Source organism: Patella vulgata, chromosome 6 (genome assembly GCF_932274485.2).
Source record: "Patella vulgata chromosome 6, xgPatVulg1.2, whole genome shotgun sequence".
NCBI classification, from domain to species: domain Eukaryota; kingdom Metazoa; phylum Mollusca; class Gastropoda; family Patellidae; genus Patella; species Patella vulgata.
Genome location: NC_065884.2, coordinates 40087889 through 40111800, shown reverse-complemented (window position 1 = coordinate 40111800; position 23912 = coordinate 40087889). Strand labels below are relative to the sequence as shown.

Genomic DNA, 23912 nt, shown 5'->3' with positions numbered 1-23912 from the left:
TTACGGCACTCCAATGTTAAAGGTTTGAATGTCGTAATTGTCCAACACGTGCCTGCAAATTTTCACGATGATCTTATTTTATTTCTTACCTGTGTTGACCGTGGATTTTCTACGGCCCGAGAATAGGACTAGGAGGACGATGAGAGCTTTCTCAGTTTCTGCCTGACCTGATTCTCATTCCACCATAATAATAATAATATTCGTGAGACACGTACAACAACTTTACAAACCAGTCAAAATAATACAACATGTTTTAATTATCAATATCTACCTTTTGTCATAATTCGTTGTGCTCAAATAAAACACAAACACCGTTTTAAGAATCGTTTTAATTTTTAATCTCAAAGTAATAAAGTAATATTTGAAAAAAAATTTACAAAACAACAAATACCGAAAGGTCCTCAACTTATCTATCCAGAGAAACAGAGTGGGGCGGGACAATTTTATGCTCGGTCGGGTGGTGTCAAAAAGTTTTTAGATCCCTGTATCATTGATGAAAATTATGTGAATTTGGTAAAATTTGAATATATAAATGGAAATTTGATTTGCACTGAACCAAATACAAAAGGCAGCAGATGCTCTGAAAATACACCAAGAAGGGTTTAATTTTCATAAAAGACCACGCCCCCCTCCCAAAAACACCACTTACCAAATCCTGGCTACATCCCTGTGTTTCAGTATGACCCTGCAGGCACATTTTCAACTTTTATAGAGCCCTGGCCATAACTCATGAAGTTAGGGTCCGATATGCGCGAATATCGAAAGGAACCAAGATCTTTGTGTTATAAACTTACATTTCAAGTTTCAACAAAATTGGATAAAAATTGTGACCTCTATAGGGTCCACAACCTTGATATACCATATTTTTACGCTATTTGAGAACGAACGGCGGCCATTTTGTCTGTCAGTTTTAGGCCGATTTTCACGAAATTCGAACTCAACCGTGCTTGGGGTGTGACGGTGATATAATAATACGGTTTTTTAAATTGGATAAAAATTATGACCTCTATACTGTCCACAAGCTAAAAACACGTATTTTCGTACAATCAGGGGCCATAATTCAGGAAGTTACGGTCCGATATGCGCAAATATCAAAAGGAACCGAGATCTTTGGGTTATAAACTTACATTTCAAGTTTCAACAAAATCGGATTAAAATTGTGACCTCCATAGGGTCCACAACCTTGATATACCATATTTTTACACTATTACGATAAAAATTATGACCTCAATAGGGTCCACAAGCTAACAACATGATTTTTCGTACAATCAGGGGCCATAATTCAGGAAGTTGCTGTCTGATATGCGCAAATATCGAAAGGAACCAAGATCTTTGGGTTATAAACTTACATATCAATTTTCAACAAAATCGGATAAAAATTGTGACCTCTATAGGGTCCACAACCTTGATATACGATATTTTTATGCTATTTTAGAACGAACGGCGGCCATTTTGTCTGTCAATTTTGGGCCGATTTTAACAAATTCGAACTCAACCTTCCTTCGGGTGTAATGGTGATATTATAATACGTTTTTTTAAATCGGATAAAAATTATGACCTCTATAGGGTCCACAAGCTAAAAACGCGATTTTTCGTACAATCAGGGGCCATAATTCAGTTATGGTCCGATATGCGCGAATATTGAAAGGAACCAAGATCTTTGGGTTATAAACTTACATTTCAAGTTTTAAAAAAATCGGATAAAAATTGTGACCTCTATAGGGTCCACAAGCTAAAAACGTGATTTTTCGTACAATCAGGGGCCATAATCCATGAAGTTTCGATCCGATACATGCCAATATCTAAAGCAGCCGAGATCTTTTGGGAATAAACCTATATTTCAAGTTTCGTCAAAATAGGATAAGAATTGTGACCTGTAGAGAGTCCACAAACAATTGTGGACGGACGGACGGACGAACGAACGAACGGACGGACGTCCGGACGGACTTGGGCGATTTTTTGTACAATCAGGGGCCATAATCCATGAAGTTACGGTCCGATAGATGCCAATATCGAAAGGAACCGAGATTTTAGGGTGATAAACCTATATTTCAAGTTTCATTGAAATCGGATAAAAATTGTGACCTGTAGACTGTTCACAACCAATTGTGGACGCACGTCCGGACGGACAGGGGCGACGACAATATACGTCCACATGAAAATGTGGGTGTATAAAAATTATGAGCGAAATTGTTGACGGTGGGTTCCCTGGAAACTTTCCAAAATTCCTGGAAAGTTCCCACCCTTTGCAACCCTACTTCTGGTATGCCAAAACATGTAATTTTTGTCAAACTAGATTGTGTAACCTGGACTGAAAAATGTAGTGATCTTACTTAAGCTAAAGTCCTTTTTGTATTGAAATGTTAAATGTCAACTTCAAACAGATTTGAATATAAATACATGATAAAGTTACAGCACTCTAATTTAAAGCCATTAATAATAAATGCTGTGTATAAATAAAGACAAATGATAAATACCTGAGTTCTACATTATTTGGATCTAAATCTACCCCAGTTGTTTGACTCACCATCTTCATAGATAAAGCAACTTTATCATTCTAAAAAATATTTAACAAAAATTATTTGACGGAGCATGAACTCTTTATTAGTAAGTGCAGGGGGACTGCACCACAAACAGACAATTACACAAGACAAATTTACGGGCAAGACATAATACACAGAAATCACAAACAAACGTACATATTATATCAGATGAAGTGAATGGATCCGGGGGCTAGCCGTAAGTGTCCACTGCGCTGTACAGTCCTGGATCTGTAGTGTTACAGACGTCACTCAAAAATGAAGGAACAATACATACAAGTAACCATATTGGTTAAATGTAGTAAAAAGCCATGTACAACTAAACAGCCTCAGTAGTAGTGAGAAACATTATAAGGGTTCGAAAGAATTCAGGTGTATTAATTACAAAGTAAGGCCATAAGTCCTTGTTTCTATAAAACAGAAAAACAATACTGAATACAAGGAAGCAATCGGAAAATAAGTTACCTTATTTATTTTATTTTAAAGTGGTTGTGGTCAAATTGGGATGAATTTTATACTTATAATTAACAAAGTTATATTGAGAAAAATGTTTTGGTAAACCGTTTCGTTTTTCATTAGAAATGGATGCTCCATTGAATACCAGATTTGAATCTTTGCTATTATGTAAATCAAACTGGTTCATTCTTAGTGAAAGATCTATGCAAATCTTTATCGTAGTCACATACAACTATCTACAGCTCTGAGATACTTTTTTTAAGAAATGTAAACATTAAATTTCTATGTGCGGTTGGCCGTAATTTTTAAGTTGCCAAATTCTGTGTTATTAAAGTACCTAGATAACTATGTCTATAAACTTACCGAAGTTATAGTGGTAAGTGATTGTTGCGATTATGAAGACCAAGTCACTCATTCATAGAATTGAAGAATGAAATTTCTTAAATAACCATGTTAAGCATACCTAACGATAATTGGCGAAAAGCTTAATATTTTGATTAAAATTTTTCAGACAAACTAAATTATGCTATATATCGACATTTTGGCATTTGGTGTAATAATAACCCACTTTTATTTACAGTGTCATGTGACATTTGGGACTTTAAAAATGAAATGAAATGAAATGGGGTTTAATGTCCTACTGTTCTGCTCCTAATCTGGGCTAATGAAGACGGGCATACGCCATACAGTGTGCTATGAGGGAAATTTTGCCCGGGCAGCGGCGCTACGGCCTACTCTGATATCAAATTCCAACTAACAAGGGATCTTTTACATGCACGCCAATATATACACGGGACCGCGGTTCTTCGTCCCATCTGAAGGACTAGACAGCTGTCCTTGTCAGGCCCTCCGTCCTGCATCACTGACAAGGGGAAACCACGTTGGAAAATCTGGATTAACTTTCTTGGCCAATGCAAGGATCGAACACCCGACCTCCAGGTTAGCGAGCCAGCGTCTTACCCACTTAGCCACATGATCCCCGACTTGCCCTTTAAAGTTTGACCATGATATTGTTTCACCATAATATACTAGCTTTATTATAAAGCATCAGGCTAGTAGTAATGATTTAATTTAAATCCAGTTTCATCAGCAGACACTTACCTCTATTGATATTATTTTACAGTAAACTGTTTCTCCTACAGACAACATCTCAGATGGATCTTCAATTTTACTTTTTGACATTTGAGACTTATGAACCAAACCTAAAGTAGAAAACTTCATTAATTGCCATCTGCGGGGCAATCTATGTGACAAATAGCTAATAAACATACAGTATCAATAAGGCAATTTTGATATAAATGACTGGTCCATCAGACCACCACATCACTTTATGATAGGTCTGAACCAGGGCTTCCACTTCAAAATTTTCACTGTCTGTCATTTTAGATAGTGCACGAAAACTTTGCAAATTAAATTCACAATTCATATTTTTTATTTAGGGTACTGTGAACTCACGTGTCTACACCACTTTGTCAGCATGGTGTACAGAAACAAGCAGCTGCCAGGCAGGGTACGCCCACATTTTGCAAGAGATGGATAGAGAACAAGCTAAAAACAAACGTAATTTTTTGTACAATCAGGGGCAATATCAAAAAGGATTGAGATCTTTGGGACATAAAGATATGTTTTAAGTTTCATCAAAATCGAATAAAAATTGGGACCTCTAGAGGGTCCACAACCTTCGTATTACACACTTCTAAACAATTTGCGTACAAAGAGCGGCCGTTTTGTCAGGCAGTTTCATGCCGATTTTCCCGAAATACGGATTCAACCTTCATTATGGTGGAATGGTGACGTATTTAAATGGTTTTTAAAATCGGAAAAAAAATTGTGACCTCTAGAGAATCCGCAAATGAACAATCAGGGGCCATAATCCAGGAAGTTAAGTTCTGGTATCCACCATTATCAAAAGGAGCCAAGATCTTAGTGTGTAATGATGATATATTCACACGTTTTTTTTTAAATCGGATAAAAATTGTGACCTCTACAGGGACCACAAGTTAAAAACGTGAATATCGAAAGGAACCGAGATCTGTGGGTTATAAACATGCATTTCAAGTTTCATCAAAATCAGATGAAAATTGTGACCTGCAAACGAGGGGCGGCCATTTTGTCCGTCAGTTTCGGTCCGATTTTTACGAAATTCGAATTCAACCACCCTTAGCGTGTAACGGTGATATATTGTAACGTTTTTTAAATCGGATAAAAATTGTGACCTCTATGGGTTCCACAAGCTAAAAATGCGATTTTTCGTACAATCAGGGGCCATAATTCTGGAATTTATGGTTCGATATGCGCGAAAATGTGGGCGTATAAAAATTATATATTGGACTAAGAAATAAAATACTAGTATTTATTAATGAAATATTCCCTTTTATTATCGAAATGTCTTACTTGGTTAAAGACAAAAATAAAGAGTTGAACTAGCCGTAGAAAAATCATTCCAGTACCTCACACGTACCTTGATAAAATAATAACTACGAAATGAAGATAAATATATAATTATTTATGGCATATTTGTAACATTTGTTGGTTTAACACCATCTCTTACCGCATTATGGACCACAGAATTGTGACTTAAATCCTAGTAATAAATAATAAATGAAGGACTAACTTCACAGCTAGAATATCGTTGTTCATAATAAGAGTAACCATATGCACTACATTTTTGCGACACGTGAATTATCATCATTGCTACGTGAAGTATCACCATTGCTACATTCTACCTCAATTAAAAACATAGTTGTTATGTTCTAAAGTCTTGACCAATCAAATCGTGTATCGCTTCTAGTCTAAGCCGAAAATTCTCATCATCGAACTTAGTCAGGGTAATGATATAATGAATCTATACTCGGCGTTTCATCACTCTCACTTGATCAAAACTAAAGCTATTGTGCCCCAAAGCATCAACCAATCAGATTGCTTATCTATGCTTACCGTAAGCAGACAATGTTCATCATCGAACTCCATCAAGGCATTCACAATTAACGTCTATACCAAGTTTGAACATTCTAGATCAATTAGAAGGAGAGTTATTGTGTTCCAAAGTCTCGGACAATCAAATTGCTTATCGCTCTGCTTACACTGAGCAGAAAATACTCATTATCGAACTTAGTCAAGGTATTGATGTAATGAAACTATACACTAAGTTTCATCACTCTCATTTAATTAGAACTAAAGTTATCATGTCCCAAAGCATCAACCAATCTAATTGGTTATCTCAGCTTACCCTAAGCAGAAAATGCCCATCCTCGACCTCCATCAAGGCACTGACCTAATAAACACCTACACCAAGTTTGAACTTTATAGCTCAATTAGAAGGAGAGTTATTGTGTTCCAAAGTCTCGGACAATCAAATTGCTTATCGCTCTGCTTACCCTTAGCAGAAAATGCTCATTATCGAACTTAGTCAAGGTATTGATGTAATGAAACTATACACCAAGTTTCATCACTCTCACTTAATTAGAACTAAAGTTATCATGCCCCAAAGCATCAACCAATCAAATTGCTTATCTCTGCTTACCCTAAGCAGAAAATGCTCATCCTCGAACTCCATCAAGGCATTGACCTAATAAACACCTACACCATGTTTGAACATTCTAGCTCAATTAGAAAGAGAGTTATTGTGTTCCAAAGTCTCGGCCAATCAAATTACTTATCGCTCTGCTTACCCTGAGCAGAAAATGCCCATTATCGAACTTAGTCAAGGTACTGATTATACACCAAGGTTTCGTCACTCTCATTTAATCAGAACTAAAGTTACCATGGCCCAAAGCATCAACCAATCAAATTGCTCATCTCTTCTTACCCTATGCAGAAAATGTTCATCTTCGAACTCCATCAAGGCATTGGCCTAATAAACATCTATACCAAGTTTGAACATTCAAGCTCAATTAGAAAGAGAGTTATTGTGTCTCCCAAAAAGTCTGTCGACCGACAAAAAGATGAGATTTTCAAATATGGTTGACATGAGGAAGAGTTGGGACAGTTGTTAGGGAGGGGGGGGGGAGGAGGGGAGGGGGGGTGACACTGGCAGTGAATGCAGTGTGCCTCAAGATATTTTAGAGAGAGCCAAGATACAAGTTCAAACAGGGTCCAGTATTACTATTAGAGCAACTGCTAAAGACTTTAATATTTCAAGGATGACCCTTAAAAGATATATTGATAAACCAGGCGACGTTTTTGGTTTTAAAAACTGCCAGTTAAAGAACATGATTTTTTCTACAGATATGAAAGTTGAATTAGCAGAGCATATTAAGATTTTGGCAGTTCAGTTTCCTGGACTAACCAGAAATAAATGTTGTTCCCTGGTTGTGGAATTCGCAACAAGAAATGATATTATTGAACCAATGTTGTGGAGAACAAGAGGAATGACAGAGGAACATTTTTGGCAATCTTTTAAGCAGAGGAATAACTTGGCTATTCGAACACCTGAAGCCAACTTGGCACAAATTCTTGATGAAAAGAAATTTCAGTGTAATAGTCTGGAAGCTGAAGGGGGGGGGGATCACCACCCAAGCTGTGAATTTATGAGACCGAGGTTTTCGAGATATGGAGGGGGGGGGGGGGTCCAATGTTAACAATTGGGGCAAAATGTGATTATGTTGACATAAATGATGATCTTGTTATATATTAATAAAACATAAATTTCTAGGAAAGTCAATCTCTAAAGAAGTGTATATGATGCCCCGGGACAACTGTTTTGATTTGTGGGGAGGTGGGGTGGGGGTAGCAGGTGTGCGTGTATGGAAGGGGGTGGGGAAATTGGCGGGAAATGAGTTCACCTTGATTTAAATGATGATTTTCTTAGAGCTTGGCAAAGTGTTTTCTCGTCTAGCGATCTAGTTAGCCAATGAATAAGCCAATGAAATGGTCTGTTACGGCGAGTTTTTGGCGTGCTCTGCACAGAACTGTGGGTAAACCCCTAGAAACGTCATCGCTGATTGATTAATCCATATCTGACATCATAGGGCCAAAAGCCGCTCGTTTGAGCCCTGACGCACCCTCCTAGTACAACCTGTCAGATCTTCATGTAGTGTAGGCCATGGAAAGTATAAAAAAACGTAACAAAATATACATCTGTATTTTAATCAGATTGCTTTTTTGTTCAGTACCAATTTCGTCATTCAAAATATTAAATTATAATGGTACTTTTCAAGAGATCTGGAAATGTACATAAAAAAAACACAGTACACTAGAGACATGTTTAGATATTAGTTTATTCTTAATATTCATCAGAAGATTCAAAATCAAAGTTCATAATATGAGCAGGATAAATATCTTTTTGATGGCTAATCAAAAGCTCGCATATATCCTTTGGACTCCTCAAAAACTTGGACATCAATAAATACAAAGATAGGTTGCCAGGCAAAGAAACATACGCCCACAGCATCTAAATCGTCTGGGCAGTCACCAAGAGTTGTCGCATATTTTTACTTTTTTCGGTAATGAAACATTTACAATACACTAAAATCTGATTAAGAGTAACAACTCATTAAGTAATTATTAGAAATCCATTAGAATTTGTTCTCCCCCATGCTAACGTTTAGTATACGAAACTTTTAACATCATAGATTTAGCTGTTCAAGTCATAAAAATTCATTGAAAATCAATATACTTGTTCGTCTCAATCAATCTGAAGTCAATCGGATGATAACTTTAGCCTCTAGCGGCATCACAAGATTTTTCAAAGTGATCAAGGGCCATAACTTTGGCAGTAATTATCCCAAATCACTGAAAATCAATATGATTCTTCATCTCATGACCTCAAACACGGTGTATAAATTTAAAGTCAATTGGACTTTAGCCTCTAGAGCATTTACAAGATTTTTTGAAGTGATCAAGGGCCATGACCTTAAACACTGTGTATAAATTTAAAGTCAACTGGATATTAACTTTAAACTCTAGAGCATCCACAAAATTTTTCAAAGTGATCAAGGGCCATAACTCTGGCAGTAATTATCAGAAATCGCTGAAAATCAATAGGCTTCTTCGTCTCATGGCCTTAAACACTGTATATAAATTTAAAGTCAATCGGATATTAACTTTAGCGGCTGCCAGGCAGGATACGCCCACATTTTCGAGAGATGGATAGAGAACAAGCTAAAAAGAAAGTGATTTTTCCTACAATCAAGGGCCATAATTCAGGAAATTACAATTCGATATGCACAAATATCTAAAGGAACCGAGATCTTTGGTTTATAAACTTACATTTCAAGTTTCAACAAAATCAGATAACCAGCAGCTGCCAGGCAGGATACGCCCACATTTTGCAAGAGATGGATAGAGAACAAGTTAAAAACAAACAGGATTCTTTGTACAATCAGGGCCAATAATCCAGAAAGTTATGGTCTGAAATGTGCAAATATCAAAAGTGACTGAGATCTTTGGGATATAAAGATATGTTTTAAGTTTCATCAAAATCAGATAAAAATTGTGACCTCTAGAGGGTCCAAAAGCTTCGTAGCATACTTTTACACAATTTGCGTACAAAGTGCGGCCATTTTGTCGGGCAGTTGTATTTAGATTTTCCCGAAATTCGAATTCAACCTTCATTATGGTGAAATGGTGATATATTTAAATGGTTTTTAAAATCGGAAAAAAAAATTGTGACCTATATAGGGTCCACATGCTAAAAATTAAAAAATGCGATTTTTCGAACAATCAGGAGCTATAATCCAGGAAGTTACGTTCGGATATATGCGATTATCAAAAGGAAACCTTGATCTTAGTATGTAATGGTGATATATTCACAAGTTTTTTTTAAATCAGATAAAAATTGTGACCTCTACATGGACCACAAGCTAAAAAGGTGATTTTTTGTACATTCAAGGGCCATAATTCAGGAAGTTACAATCCGATATGCGCGAATAACGAAAGGAACCGAGATCTTTGGGTTATAAACTTACATTTCAAGTTTCAACAAAATCTAATAAAAATTGTGACCTCTAGAGGGTCCACAACCTTGATTTGCCAGATGTTTACACTATATGCATACGAGGCGCGGCCATTTTGTCCAGAAGTTTTGGCCTGATTTTCACGCAATTCGAAGTCAACAAACATTACAGTGTAACGGTAATATATTCGAACGTTTTTTTAAATCGAATAATAATTGTGACCTCTAGAGGGACCACAAGCTAAAAATGCGATTTTTTGTAAAACCAGAGGCCATAATTCAGGAAGTTACAATTCGATATGCGCGAATATTGAAAGGAACCAAGATCTTTGGGTTTTAAACTTGCATTTCAAGTTTCATCAAAATCTAATCAAAATTGTGGCCTCTAGAGGCTCCACAAATTTGATATACCAGATTTTTGCACTATTTGCGTACGAGGGGCTGCCATTTTGTCTGGCAATTTTGGTCTGATTTTCATGATATTCATCCTCAGACAAAATTACGGTGTAATGGTGATATATTCGAACGTTATTTTAAATCGGATAATGATTGTGACCTCTAGAGGGACCACAAGCTAAAAACGTGATTTTTCGTAGAATCAGGGGCCATAATTCAGGAAGTTATGATTCGATATGCACGAAAATAGAGAGCAACCAAGATATTTGGGTTATAAACATGCATTTCAAATTTCATCAACATCAGATGAAAATTGTGACCTCTAGAGGATCCACAACCCTGATACACAATATTTTGACACTATTTGAGAACGAGGGGCGGCCATTTTGTCTGTCAGTTTCGGTCCGATTTTTATGAAATTCGAACTCAGTCATCCTTAGGGTGTGACAGTGATATATTCATACGGTTTTGTAAATCGGATAAAAATTGTGACCTCTATGGGGTCCACAAGCTAAAAATGTGATTTTTTGTACAATCAGGGGCCATAATTCAGGAAGTTACGGTCCGATATGCGCGAATATCGAAAGGAACCGAGATCTTTGGGTTATAAACTTACATTTCAAGTTTCAACAAAATCGGATAAAGATAGGTTGCCAGGCAACTAAACATACGCCCACAGCAGCTAAATCGTATGAGCTGTCGACAAGAGTTGTCGTATATTTGTTCTTTTGCAGGTAATTAGGGGGCATTTAATAGACAATTTCATACAGATGACATTATAATTTTCGTCGTTTGAGGGTTCACAAGGTTCTAAAAACTAAAACAAGGGCTGTAACTCTGGAAGTAATCTACAGAAATTGTTGAAATTCGACAGACTTTTTCATTTTACTAATGGAAATAATACATATCAATTTCATACAGATCGGATTATAACTTTTGTCGTTCGAATGTTCACAAGGTTCAACAAAGTAAAACAAGGGCCATAACTCTAGAAGTAATTGACAGAAATTGCTGACATTCAATAGGCTTCTTCATTTCACTAATTTAAATGATGCATATGAATTTCATACAGATTGGGTGATAACTTTTGTCGTTCAAGCGTTCACAAGATTCAACAATGTGAAACAAGGCCCATAACTCTAGATGTAATTAACGAAAATTTGCTGAAACTCAATAGGCTTGTTCGATTTACTAATTTAAACGATACCTATAAATTTCATACAGATCGGATAATAACTTTTGTCGTTAAAGCATTCACAAGGTACAACAAAGTGAAAAAAGGGCCATTACTCACGGTGTAATTAACGAAAATTGTTGAAATTCAATAGGCATCTTCGTTGCACTAATTTAAATGATGCATATCAATTTCAAACAGATCGGATGATAACTGTTGTCATTAAAGCGTTCAAAAGATTCAACAAGGGCCATAACTCTAGATGTAATTACACAAATTGCTGAAATTCAATAAGCTTCTTTGTTTTACTAATCTAAATGATGCATATAAATTTCATACAGATCGGATACTAACTTTTGTCGTTAGAGCATAAACAAGGTACAACAAAGGGAAACATGTACTTTTACACAATTTGCGTACAAAGTGCTGCGATTTTGTCGGGTAGTTTCATTTCGATTTTCCCGAAATTGAAATTCAACCTTCATTATGGTGGAATGGTGATATATTTAAACTGTTTTTAAAATCGGAAAAAAAATTGTGACATCTAGAGAATCCGCATGCTAAAAATGCAATTTTTCGAACAATCAGGAGCCATAATCCAGGAAGTTACGTGCGGATATACGCGATTATCAAAAGGAACCCTTGATCTGAATGTGTAATGGTGATATATTCGAACGTTTTTTTAAATCGAATAATAATTGTGACCTCTAGAGGGACCACAAGCTAAAAACGTGATTTTTCGTACAACCAGAGGCCATAATTAAGGAAGTTACAATTCGATATGCGCGAATATTGAAAGGAAGCAAGATCTTTGGGTTATAAACTTGCATTTCAAGTTTCATCAAAATCTGATCAAAATTGTGGCCTCTAGAGGGTCCACAACTTTGATATACCAGATGTGTACACCATTTGCGTACGAGGGGCGGCCATTTTGTCTGGCAATTTTAGTCCATTTTCGTGGAACTCACCCTCAGACAAAATTACAGTGTAACAGTGATATATTCAAACGTTTTTTTAAATCGGATAATAATTGTGACCTCTAGAGGGACAAGCTAAAAACTCGATTTTTCGTACAATCAGGGGCCATAATTCAGGAAGTTACGAATAGATATGCACGAAAATAGAAAGGAACCACAATATTTGGGTTATAAACATGCATTTCAAATTTTATCAAAACCGATGAAAATTGTGACCTCCAGACGATCCACAACCCTGATACACAATATTTTGACACTATTTGCGAACGAGGGGCGGCCATTTTGTCCATCAATTTCGGTCCGATTTTTACGAAATTGCAACTAAAGCATCGGGTGTAACTGTAATATATTCAAACAGTTTTGTGACCTCTATGGGGTCCACAAGCTAAAAACGTGATTTTTCGTACAATCAGGGGTCATAATTCAGGAAGTTATGGTCCGATATGCGCGAATATTGTTAGGAACCGAGATCTGTGGGTTATAAACATGCATTTCAAGTTTCATCAAAATCAGATGAAAATTGTGACCTCCAGAGGGTCCACAACCCTGATACACAATATTTTTACACTATTTGCGAACGAGGGGCGGCCATTTTCTTCATCAGATTCGGTCCGAAGTTTAAGAAATTTCAACTCCTTAGGGTGTAACGGTGATATAATGTAAGGTTTTTTTAAATCGGATAAAAATTGTGACCTCTACGGGGTCCACAAGCTAAAAACACGATTTTTCGTACAATCAGGGGCCGAGATCTGTGGGTTATAAACATGCATTTCAAGTTTCATCAAAATCAGATGAAAATTGTGACCTCCAGAGGGTCCACAATCCTGATACACAATATTTTGACACTATTTGCGAACGAGGGCTGGCCATTTTGTCTGTCAGTTTCAGTCAGATTTTTACGAAATTCGAACTCAAACATCCTTAAGGTGTAACGGTGATATATTGTAACGTTTTTTTAAATCGGATAAAAATTGTGACCTCTACGGGGTTCACAAGCTTAAAGCACGATTTTTCATACGATCAGGGGCCATAATTCAGAAAGTTATGGTCCGATATGCGCAAATATATTAAGAACCGAGATCTGTGGGTTATAAACATGCATTTCAAGTTTCATCAAAATCAGATGAAAATTGTGACCTCCAGAGGGTCCAGAACCCTGGTACACAATATTTTTACACTATTTGCGAACGAGGGGCGGCCATTTTGTCCGTCAGTTTCGTTTTTTTAAATCGGATAAAAATTGTGACCTCTACTGGGTCCACAAGCTAAAAAAACACGATTTTTCAACAATCAGGGGCCATAATTCAGGAAGTTATGGTCCGATATGCACGAATATCGAAAGGAACCGAGAACTGTGGGTTATAAACATACATGTCAAGTTTAAACCAAATCGGATAAAAATTGTGACCTCTACAGTGTTCACAAGCTAAAAATGTGATTTTTCGTACAATCACGGGCCATAATCCATGAAGTTACAGTCCGATACATGCCAATATCAAAAAGGAACCGAGATCTTAGGGTGATAAACCTGTATTTCAAGTTTCATTGAAATCGGATAAAAATTGTGACCTGTAGACTGTTCACAAACAATTGTGGACGGACGGATGGATGGACGTCCGGACGGACAGGGGCGACGACAATATACATCCACATGAAAATGTGGGCGTATAAAAATCAATAGGCTTCTTCGTCTCATGACCTTAAACACTGTGTATAAATTTAAAGTCAATTGGATATTAACTTTTGCCTCTAGAGCGTCCACAAGCAATTGTGGACGCCAGACGGGCGGGCGGGCGGACGCACAGGGGTGACGCGATATACGACCACATTTCAATGTGGGCGTATACAAATGGAAGCTAATTACCTCACTTATCGGGACAGATCATTTCGTATAAGGGGATCTCAGCAAGGCTTGTCTATCGTAACGGTGTTTGGCTCTTTCACGACAATTCAAATTTTGTGTATGAATAAGCTATTGCTCTCGGACCCAGTAATGAGTTTGGGTGTTTACAAACATAAATACGCCCGTATTAATTATTTGGTTAGACAGTTGGGTGGGATTATTTCTTTTGAACACATGTTCAGAACAAAAAGAATACTATTCCTTTAATATATCCTGATGAACTTAAGCAGTCCTGTCAATTAACCTCGGCAATCTGCTGTAGCCGGGGTAAATCCGTAAATGCCGATGTATTTTACATTTGCCTCGGCAAAATTAATAGCTGAGGCGATTGAATCATTGAATAAGTATATAACGTTATTATTTTTTTTTTGTATAAATACCAAAAATTATTATCAACAAGAATTTGAACAAATCATATGATACCGCACATCGGTTTAATTATCGTCAGATAGTTCCATGTCTTTCTATTTCTCTTCCAATATTATTTCCGTTGTGCAAAAACTGTTCAGAATTTTTCATCTCGGTAACACAATTTCCGAAAATCCCGGCTTTGTTTTGAAATTCACAGGGCAATGTATCCATACGATTGTACTCTCGGTTATTAACTATAGGCCTATATTAACCACAAGTACAACTCCATTTTGAAATCCACAGAGAATGGAATTTTCTGATGGCATTTCGTAGATCGCGATCATGCCTCAACCAATCAACGCTTTGAATTCTATAGTATTACCGTAAAAGGTACCATGCCATATGAGTTATTGTATGCTACACAGATGCAGTGAAAATGGTTAAATTTAGCGCGAAACTTGCACATGTTTTTCCCACGGTCTGCATAATTAACCCACAAGATCGAATAATACATGCAATCTGCGATACCTCTTTTGACAAGTGATTTTTTGTTTTAAATACATTTTCATAAAGACGATAAACCATATTTAGACATCCCAAACTGTTCTTATCAACAATGTTTCGAGTTCAGTATCTGTCGAATAAAGAAAAAAAAAGTAATTAAATCAGGAATATTATTGACGTGAACAGTCGGAACGTGAATTAAATATGGAAATTATTGAGAAGCTGTGGACTTTTTTCATAGTTTTTGTCGTAATCATAAAACATTGAAAATGGACTAATAACCACAGAGCATTGGGATTAGATCCCGCGTTATGAAATATTATCAATTAAAATTATGAAATAAAGTGTGTTTATTTATAAATGTTAGCCACAGAGTTGCATATAATTGACAGGGATGTAGGGTCTAATATAATTTATTAAAACATATATAATATACAGGGTATTTACAATTATGGGGTGATGATGATGTGAAAAGCAATATTTACGAGTATTCGTGTAATCGGTGATATATTCATTGTGAATAAAATTGAGAAGACTGACAATGAATTGTTTCCAAATTAATTTTATTGTCTTCACTTGTCATTTTTGTTGCCCAAACTCAAACGATCGGAAAGGTCGCGCGTTGATGTGATTGCAGCACACGTGATTGTCAATTTACATATTACCACTGACTAGTTAAATGTGTCTGTTTATTGTTTAAGCCACTGTGTAGAAATCCTTACCCCGGCTCATGTTTACCACGCATATGCACAACTCTCCCCAGCGGGTGGGTAGACTTGTGCCATTTTAACACCTCTTGAAAATCCTTCACCACTTTAAATATTATCACACAAATTCAAACAAACTTACTAAAAGCCAGGGTGGGTTGTTCCCGATTCACCTAAAATATAGTAACTTTCTTTTATATATATATATAATATACTGTGGAATATAGGGAAGTTTACAAAGTGACCCAACTCTCCCACGCTTCCATATTTGTGGAGGTATACGTCAGTAAATAAGCAGTCTTCTCACCCTGTTTTTTACATCCTGGTATTTTAACAAATACTCCATAATTCTGTACACTGGCTACCTGAAAATAGTTATTTATGAATAGATCATCAAGAATAACTGGCTTCTCTGCTTCAAAATTTGTAAATGCTAAAATAATCTTACCTTTTTTTTTAGGATGTACATATATTAAACACAGGCATCTCGCTTCTAGAACTGTTTTGGGTACCCACGTTAAATATGTCGCTAATAAATGATGACCATATAAGCAATTAAAATGACTACCCAAAGCAGCTCTGGAACTCGCAGCGAGTTGCCTGGGATTAGGCCAAACAGCCATACTCCCTGTAAACAAGCCAACAGTGAGGCTGATGTCGCCCGTCGAAATCCCCAAATAAATAGATGACACATATTAATTAATTGCACATCTATTTTTTTCCAAAGTATCAAGCAATCAAATTGATTATCAACTATACACTAAGTTTCATCACTCTCTATCAGATAGAATCAAAGTTATCTTGCCCCAAAGCATCGACCAAGGAAATTGCTTATCTCTGCTTAGCTTTAGCTCGATATGTTAATCATTGAACTCAGTCAAGACGAACATCTACATCAAGTTTAAACATTCTACCTCAATTAGAAGAAGAGTTGTTATGTTCCAAAGTCTTGACCAATCAAAATGCTTATTGCTCCGTAGCCTAAGCAGAAAATTCTCATCATCGAACTTAGTCAAGGTATTGATGAAATGAAACTATACACCAAGTTTCATCACTCTCACTTAATTAGAACTAAAGTTATTGTGTTCCAAAGCATCAACCGATCAAATTGCTTATCTCTGCTTACCCTAAGCAGAAAATGCTCATCATCGCACTCCATCAAGGCATTGAACATTCTTGCTTAATTAGAAGGAGAAGGAGAGTTGTTGTGTTCCAAAGTCTTGGCCAATCAAATTGCTTATAACTAAGCAGAAAATGCTCATCATCGAACTTGGTCAAGGTATTTATGTAATGAAACTATACACTAAGTTTCATCACTGTCACTTAATTGGAACTAAAGTAATCGTGTCCCAAAGCATCAACCAATCAAATTGCTTATCTCTGCTTAGCCTACGCCAAAAATGCGCATCTTAGAACCTAGAACCTAGGTCAATTAGAAGGAGAGTTATTGTGTCCCAAAAAGTGAAACGGACAGACGGACGGACAGGCGGACGGACGGACGGAAGAGAGACAGCCAGACAGACAGACGAACCCATTTTAATAGTCCCCTGCTTTCTTCGAAAGGCGGCGGACAATAAGTACCGGTAAGATAACAATATTTTAGCTTATTATGAATAATAATATAATATATAATTGGCTATCGATGTACAATATGTCAATTGTTAATTGTGCCATACTGGCATAGTAGGCGACACAGAGTTGAATATTGTCAAATCTAACAAAAACATGTGGCTGCTAGGCAGGATACGCCCACATTTTGCAAGAGATGGATAGAGAACAAGCTAAAAACAAAAGCGATTTTTTGCACAATCAGGGGCAATAATCCAGAAAGTTATGGCCTGAAATGTGCAAATATATTACACACTTCTACACAATTTGCGTACAAAGAGCGGCCATTTTGTCGGGCAGTTTCATTTCGATTTTCCCGAAATTCGAATTCAATCTTCATTATGGTGGAATGGTGATGTATTTAAAGGTTTTTTAAAATAGGAAAAATATTGTGACCTCTAGAGAATCCACGAGCTAAAAATGCGATTTTTCAAACAATCAGAGGCCATAATCCAGGAAGTTAAGTTCGGGTATCCGCGATTATAAAAAGGAACCAAGATCTTAGTGTATAATGGTGATATATTCACACATTTTTTTTTTAAATCGGATAAAAATTGTGACCTCTACAGGGACCACAAGCTAATAACAGGATTTTTTGTTCAATCAAGGGCCATAATTCAGGAAGTTACAATTCGATATGCACGAATATCAAAAGGAACCAATATCTTTGGGTTATAAACATGTATTTCAAGTTTCATCGAAATCGGATCAAAATTGTGACCTCTAGAGGGTCCACAACATTGATTTACCAGATGTTTACACTATTTGCGTAAGAGGGGTGGCCATTTTGTCCGGCAGTTTTGGCCCGATTTTCACGAAATTCGAACTCAACCATCATTAGAGTATAACGGTGATATATTCAAACGTTTTTTTAAATCGGATAAAAATTGTGACCTCTATAGGGTCCACAAGCCAAAAACGCTATTTTTCGTACAATCAGGGGCTATAATTCAGGAAGTTATGGTCCGACATGCGTGACCATTGAAATGAACCGCGATCTGTGGGTTATAAACATACATTTCAAGTTAACGAAATCGAAAAAAATTGCGAGCTCTACAGTGTTCACAAGCTAAAAACGTGATTTTTCATACAATCAGGGGACATAATTCATGAAGTTGCAGTCCAATACATGCCAATATCAAAAGGGACCGAGATCTTAGGGTGATAAACCTATATTTCAAGTTTCATTGAAATCGGGTAAAAATTGTGACCTGTAGAGTGTTCACAAACAATTGTGGACGGACAGGGGCGACGATATATGTCCACATGAAAATGTGGGCGCATAAAAATTCCCCAGTTAACTCTGTTTGGCTTAATATTTGGTCCAAAAACTGGTTATGATTTGGAATCTGACAATTGGACCCGTATTTTCATGTGGACGTATAAAAATTCCTCAGCACTAAATTTTAAATGGGATTATTATACCCCCGCCCACTCACCACCTCTACATCATTCCTTTTTCCTTTAAAAAAAAAAAGCGGTACACTACAGCAGTGTGTCGCGATAGATTGTCCTAAGTGTGCCGCGAAATTTTGAACGGCACACTAAGTTCGTAGCGTGTACCAAGCTCAAGGGCAGTTAACTCTGTTTGCTTAATATTTGGTCCAAAAACTGTGTGACATAAGTCACACTGGATCGTTTATCACTATTTATTACTATTATCAGTACAAATCTCATCAAATTTTCCACAGTTTATTAAACTGAAACCATCACTGTTACAAACAATGTCAATTACTTAAATCAATCCAATCGTCATTTCGGTTCCAAGTAGGCTAAACAAACAAAATCGTCAAAGTTCAAACTAAAAGTTCAATAATAACAATTTAAGGAAATATTCCAATAAGCTGGACATGGGCTCTCAGTCAATAAAAACACAACCACATCATAATTTTCATGTTAGTAGTTTGGTTTGGTTTTCATGTAGTTTTTAAACCCGGTGTCTAAGACACCACAAGACCTTTTCAAATTCATACTCCAGTCGTGAAGCCGTCTGCTTGAGCTTAGCCAAAAAACAGGGAAACTGCGCCACACTTTGCATAAGCGTCAAAATCAAAGACCTGGCCAAAACCGTCTAAAATATTGTCATGGCATTTAATAGACAATTTCATACAGATGACATTATAAATAATTTTTGTCGATTGAGGGTTCACAAGGTTCTAAAAACTAAAACAAGGGCCGTAACTCTGGAAGTAATCTACAGAAATTGTTGAAATTCACGGTACAAAAAAGTGAAACAAGGGCCATAACTCACGGCTTAATTAACGGAAATTGCGGAAATTCAATAGGTTTCTTCGTTTCCCTAATTTAAATGATGCATATCAATTTCATACAGATCGGATGATAACTGTTGTCATTAGAGCGTTCACAAGATTCAACAAAGTGAAACAAGGGCCATAACTCTAGATGTAATTAATGGAAATTGCTGAAATTCAATAGGCTTCTTTGTTTTACTAATTTAAATGATACATTTAAATTTCTTACAGATCGGTCGATAACTTTTGTCGTTAGAGCATTCACAAGGTACATGTACCACAATGTGAAACAAGGGCCATAACTCACGGCGTAACTAACAGAAATTGCTGAAATCCAATAGGCTTCTTCGCTTCACTAATTTAAATGATGCATACAAATTTCATACAGATCGGATGATTACTGTTGTCATTAGAGCGTTCACAAGATTCAACAAAGTGAAACACGGGCCATAACTCTAGATGTAACTAACGGAAACTGCTAAAATTCAATAGACTAATTTAAATGATGCATATAAATTTCATACAGATCGGTTGATAACTTTTTCGTTAGCGCGTTCACAAGGTGGAATAAAGTGAAACAGTGGCCATAACTCCAGAAGAAAACAACGGAAGTTCTTGAAATTAAATAGGCTTCTTCAGCTCACTAATGCAAACACCATATATCAATTTCAAAACAATCAGATGATAAATGTAGTCTGTAGAGTGTTCACAAGAAATTGTGGACGGACAGACCGACAGACGGAGAGGGGCGACGACAATATACGACCACATTTCCATGTGGGCGTATAAAAAGGTAGCTACACCAGCCCCTACATAAAAACTAATTGCCGACATTTTTATGTAAACCAAAAGCACACCAGAATAAACCGACCGACAGTACATGCCGAATTTTAACTTAACAGTAAAAACTACCACAAACAATAATACCATTTTCTTAACGTCTAAATGGACAATAGTAATATATTTAACTACATGTAAATATCCATGTACATTTTCCAGGATATGTAATTAATCCAGTTCAAATAAACAAATCTTAGTTATAGGCCTTGTTAATACAATACTACCATGTACAGATACGTTATTATGTTGTCGTTTAACATTAGTTGCAACCATTGAACTAGTTTTAAGTTTTACAGATCTTACAAAAACATCTTGTGACTTAATAACATCTACAATACATGCTATAGGCCACTGACCTCTAGGATAATTATCATCTACTAAAAGTACAACATCTCCAATACAAATATTTCTTTTAGCAATATTCCACTTAGTACGCTCTAATAAGGTGGGTTAATACTCTTTAACCCAACGACGCCAGCAAAATATTGTGCTTGTCGCCATTTACGTTTGATATACAAATCTTTCTTTTCAAAGGTCCCAAGGGGTAAACTAGAACAGGGTCGTAGATGTAATAAATGATTGGGAGTCAATAGTAATGCGTCAGATACACTATCGCTATTTCTAGTAAGCGGTCTGTTGTTTAAAATAAGAACAACGTCAGATTAAAAACACTTATATGGATACACTACTTCTGAATTTATTAACATGCTACGTTTCGATACACGTACAGATATCGTTATCAAGCAAATAATGATATATAACAAAACGTCAGCAATGACAGTTAACAACACTTCGTCAGATGCTAACTGTTCTTTTACAAGTGACTTCAAAATTTGTCGTACCGATCGGATCATTATCTCCCATATGCCACCCATGTGACTAGCTGCAGGAGGATTAAATCGCCAAGATATACTTTTTTGTGCACAAACATCAACAATTCTAGAGTTGTTAAAGTTCTGAATAGCTTCTTTCAGTTCCTTGTCAGCTTTGGTAAAGTTTGTACCATTGTCACTTATAATGGATTCAGGATAACCCAAACACTAATAAATCTACGCAATGCATTAATCATGGAGTCCGTGTTCAAATTATGAGTTATCTCAATGTGAACAGCGAGTGTTGACATACACGTGAAAAGGCAGCTATAACGTTTAACAGTACATCTACCTTGTTTTACTAATAAAGGTCCAAAGTAGTCCACACCGACACAAGTAAATGGGGGTTTATCAGGGGTTAATCTCTCTTTTGGTAAATTAGCCATAAACTGTTCTTCAGGTTTTTTTAGTTCTACGTTGACAATCAATACATTTATTAAGAACGCTTCGTACAGCCGAACGCCCTTTAACAACCCAAAATTTCTGTGTTAATGCTGACAGAACCGATTCTTGTCCCATTTGACCAACGTTCATATGATAATAAAGAATATTTAAATCTGTGAAATGATGCTTATACAGTAATATTATACAGGATGTTTTAATTCAACAGGTGTGTATTCTAATCGTCCACCAACACATAACAAATCATCCTTTAATTTGGGATTGAGTTTAATCAACGACGTACCAATTTTCTTCAAAGACATCTTTGAGGATTTTTCCAATCATCTAGAGCTGAACTAATAATGTTCAAAGCATCAGAGAAAACATCACGTTGAATAAATTTCAGAATCGCAATTTCCGCATGATTAAGTTCATCAACAGTCAAATGTTTCGGTACACTTCTAAGTTCACTTAATTCCAAACGACTATTTACTCGATCCCAAATAAACTGCTTAAAACGTAATAACCAAGCTACTACACAACTCTTTTCAATTTCCACCATGACGAAAAACGTAGTAACAGATTATTCAAACAATCTACATTTGACACAGTAGCATAAATCTGTGCTTCTTTTCTAACTTCTGGATCACTGTCTTGTAATTCTGGGATTTCAACTATTCTCGGCCAACAACTCTCTTCTTTGTACAAAAACTCAGGACCAGTCAACCATCTATCATCTATCAAGAATGATTTTAGTTTTAAGTCTTTTGACCCATCATCCGAAGGATTAACATCTCTATTTACGTATCTAAATTGAGAAACATTAGCACCCATATGGATGCATGAAACCGTTTAGATTCATTATTAATTTATACATTTTAACACAGACATTGAGTTAGTCCAAAATATACACTTTTTAATGTCATATTCCAGTTCATCTTGAATCAATTCACTGAGTTTAACCGAAATTACAGCTGCTGATAATTCTAAACATGGGATCGAAATTTTACATACAGGAGCAAGTCTAGCTTTTCCAGTAACAAATGAACAATGTATCCGGTTTTCTTTATCAACGAATCTAAGATAGGCAACGGAAGAATAGCCTACACGCGACACATCGGAAATTACATGCAATTGTGTGTCAATAACTTCACCAAAGTTCTTTGGTTTAAAGCAACGATCAACTTTAACATTTGATAACTTTTGGAGATCATCTAACCATCGAGTCCACTGAAGTTTATCTTCTTCTGCTATAGGATCATCCCACCCTAACTTTTTTCGACTCAACATCTGCAATATCAGTTTAGCTTTCATGACAAACGGTGCTATAAACCCAAGAGGATCGAACAAGGAATATACAACCAACAATATTCCTCTTCTTGTCATTGGTTTACTGTTAGCAGAATTCAAGGGTTCCCAGGCAAAAGTATCAGATTTTGTGTTCCATTTTAGTCCTTAGGCACTCTCCGTTGGTAAGTTTTCCAAATCTAAATTTACTACTGACTTGCCTCTTTCTGTCTCTGGAACAGTAGCTAAAAATTCTCTGTTATTACTACACCATTTGGTAATATGAATTCCACCTTTAGATAGTATTTCTGTTATTTCTTTGTACACCTTGTAATAGTTGTCGATTCAAAGTAGTACCTCTATACTTAGCAGCACAGTCAAAAACAACTCTAACCTTCTCTGTTTACAACGGATGTGTAACCGGGTGATGTGGTAAATACCAAACTGGCCTATCTTTAACAACTAAGTCTTCTTCTGGCACTATTTCAGCATGTCCCTTGACTCCCTTCTCTATGTAGTCTTGAACAGTAGTTGTATACTTCTCAAATAACAGTTGGTCTCTATGTAGTCGCCCTTTAAAACCATAAAGTCTATCTTCTGCAATGTTTTTATTATTAGGTAAGCTTGGGTGTTTACGTTTCCATGGTAACGCAACTTGAAAATGTTCACCTACGTGAATTAAACTATTTTGAATAATATGTACAATGCTCTTTTATCATCGATCGACATACAAACTTTATTATCTACTTCTAAATCGCCGAAATTTGTG

At 36.3% G+C, this 23912-nt stretch overlaps 1 protein-coding gene across 2 annotated transcripts in view; it reads right to left on the bottom strand.

Annotated features, from left to right (window-relative positions):
• LOC126825425 (zinc finger CCHC domain-containing protein 17) overlaps positions 1 to 23912 on the bottom strand; it is a 52493-nt gene that overhangs the window by 16540 nt on the left and 12041 nt on the right. For both annotated transcript variants that reach the window (XM_050555113.1, XM_050555112.2), the window contains exons 2-4: positions 16211 to 16268; positions 4098 to 4198; positions 2478 to 2557 (exon numbers count right to left, since the gene is read on the bottom strand). In XM_050555113.1, the coding sequence (XP_050411070.1) occupies positions 2478 to 2557; positions 4098 to 4198; positions 16211 to 16268 (239 nt within the window). The remainder of the gene's footprint in view (positions 1 to 2477; positions 2558 to 4097; positions 4199 to 16210; positions 16269 to 23912) is intronic.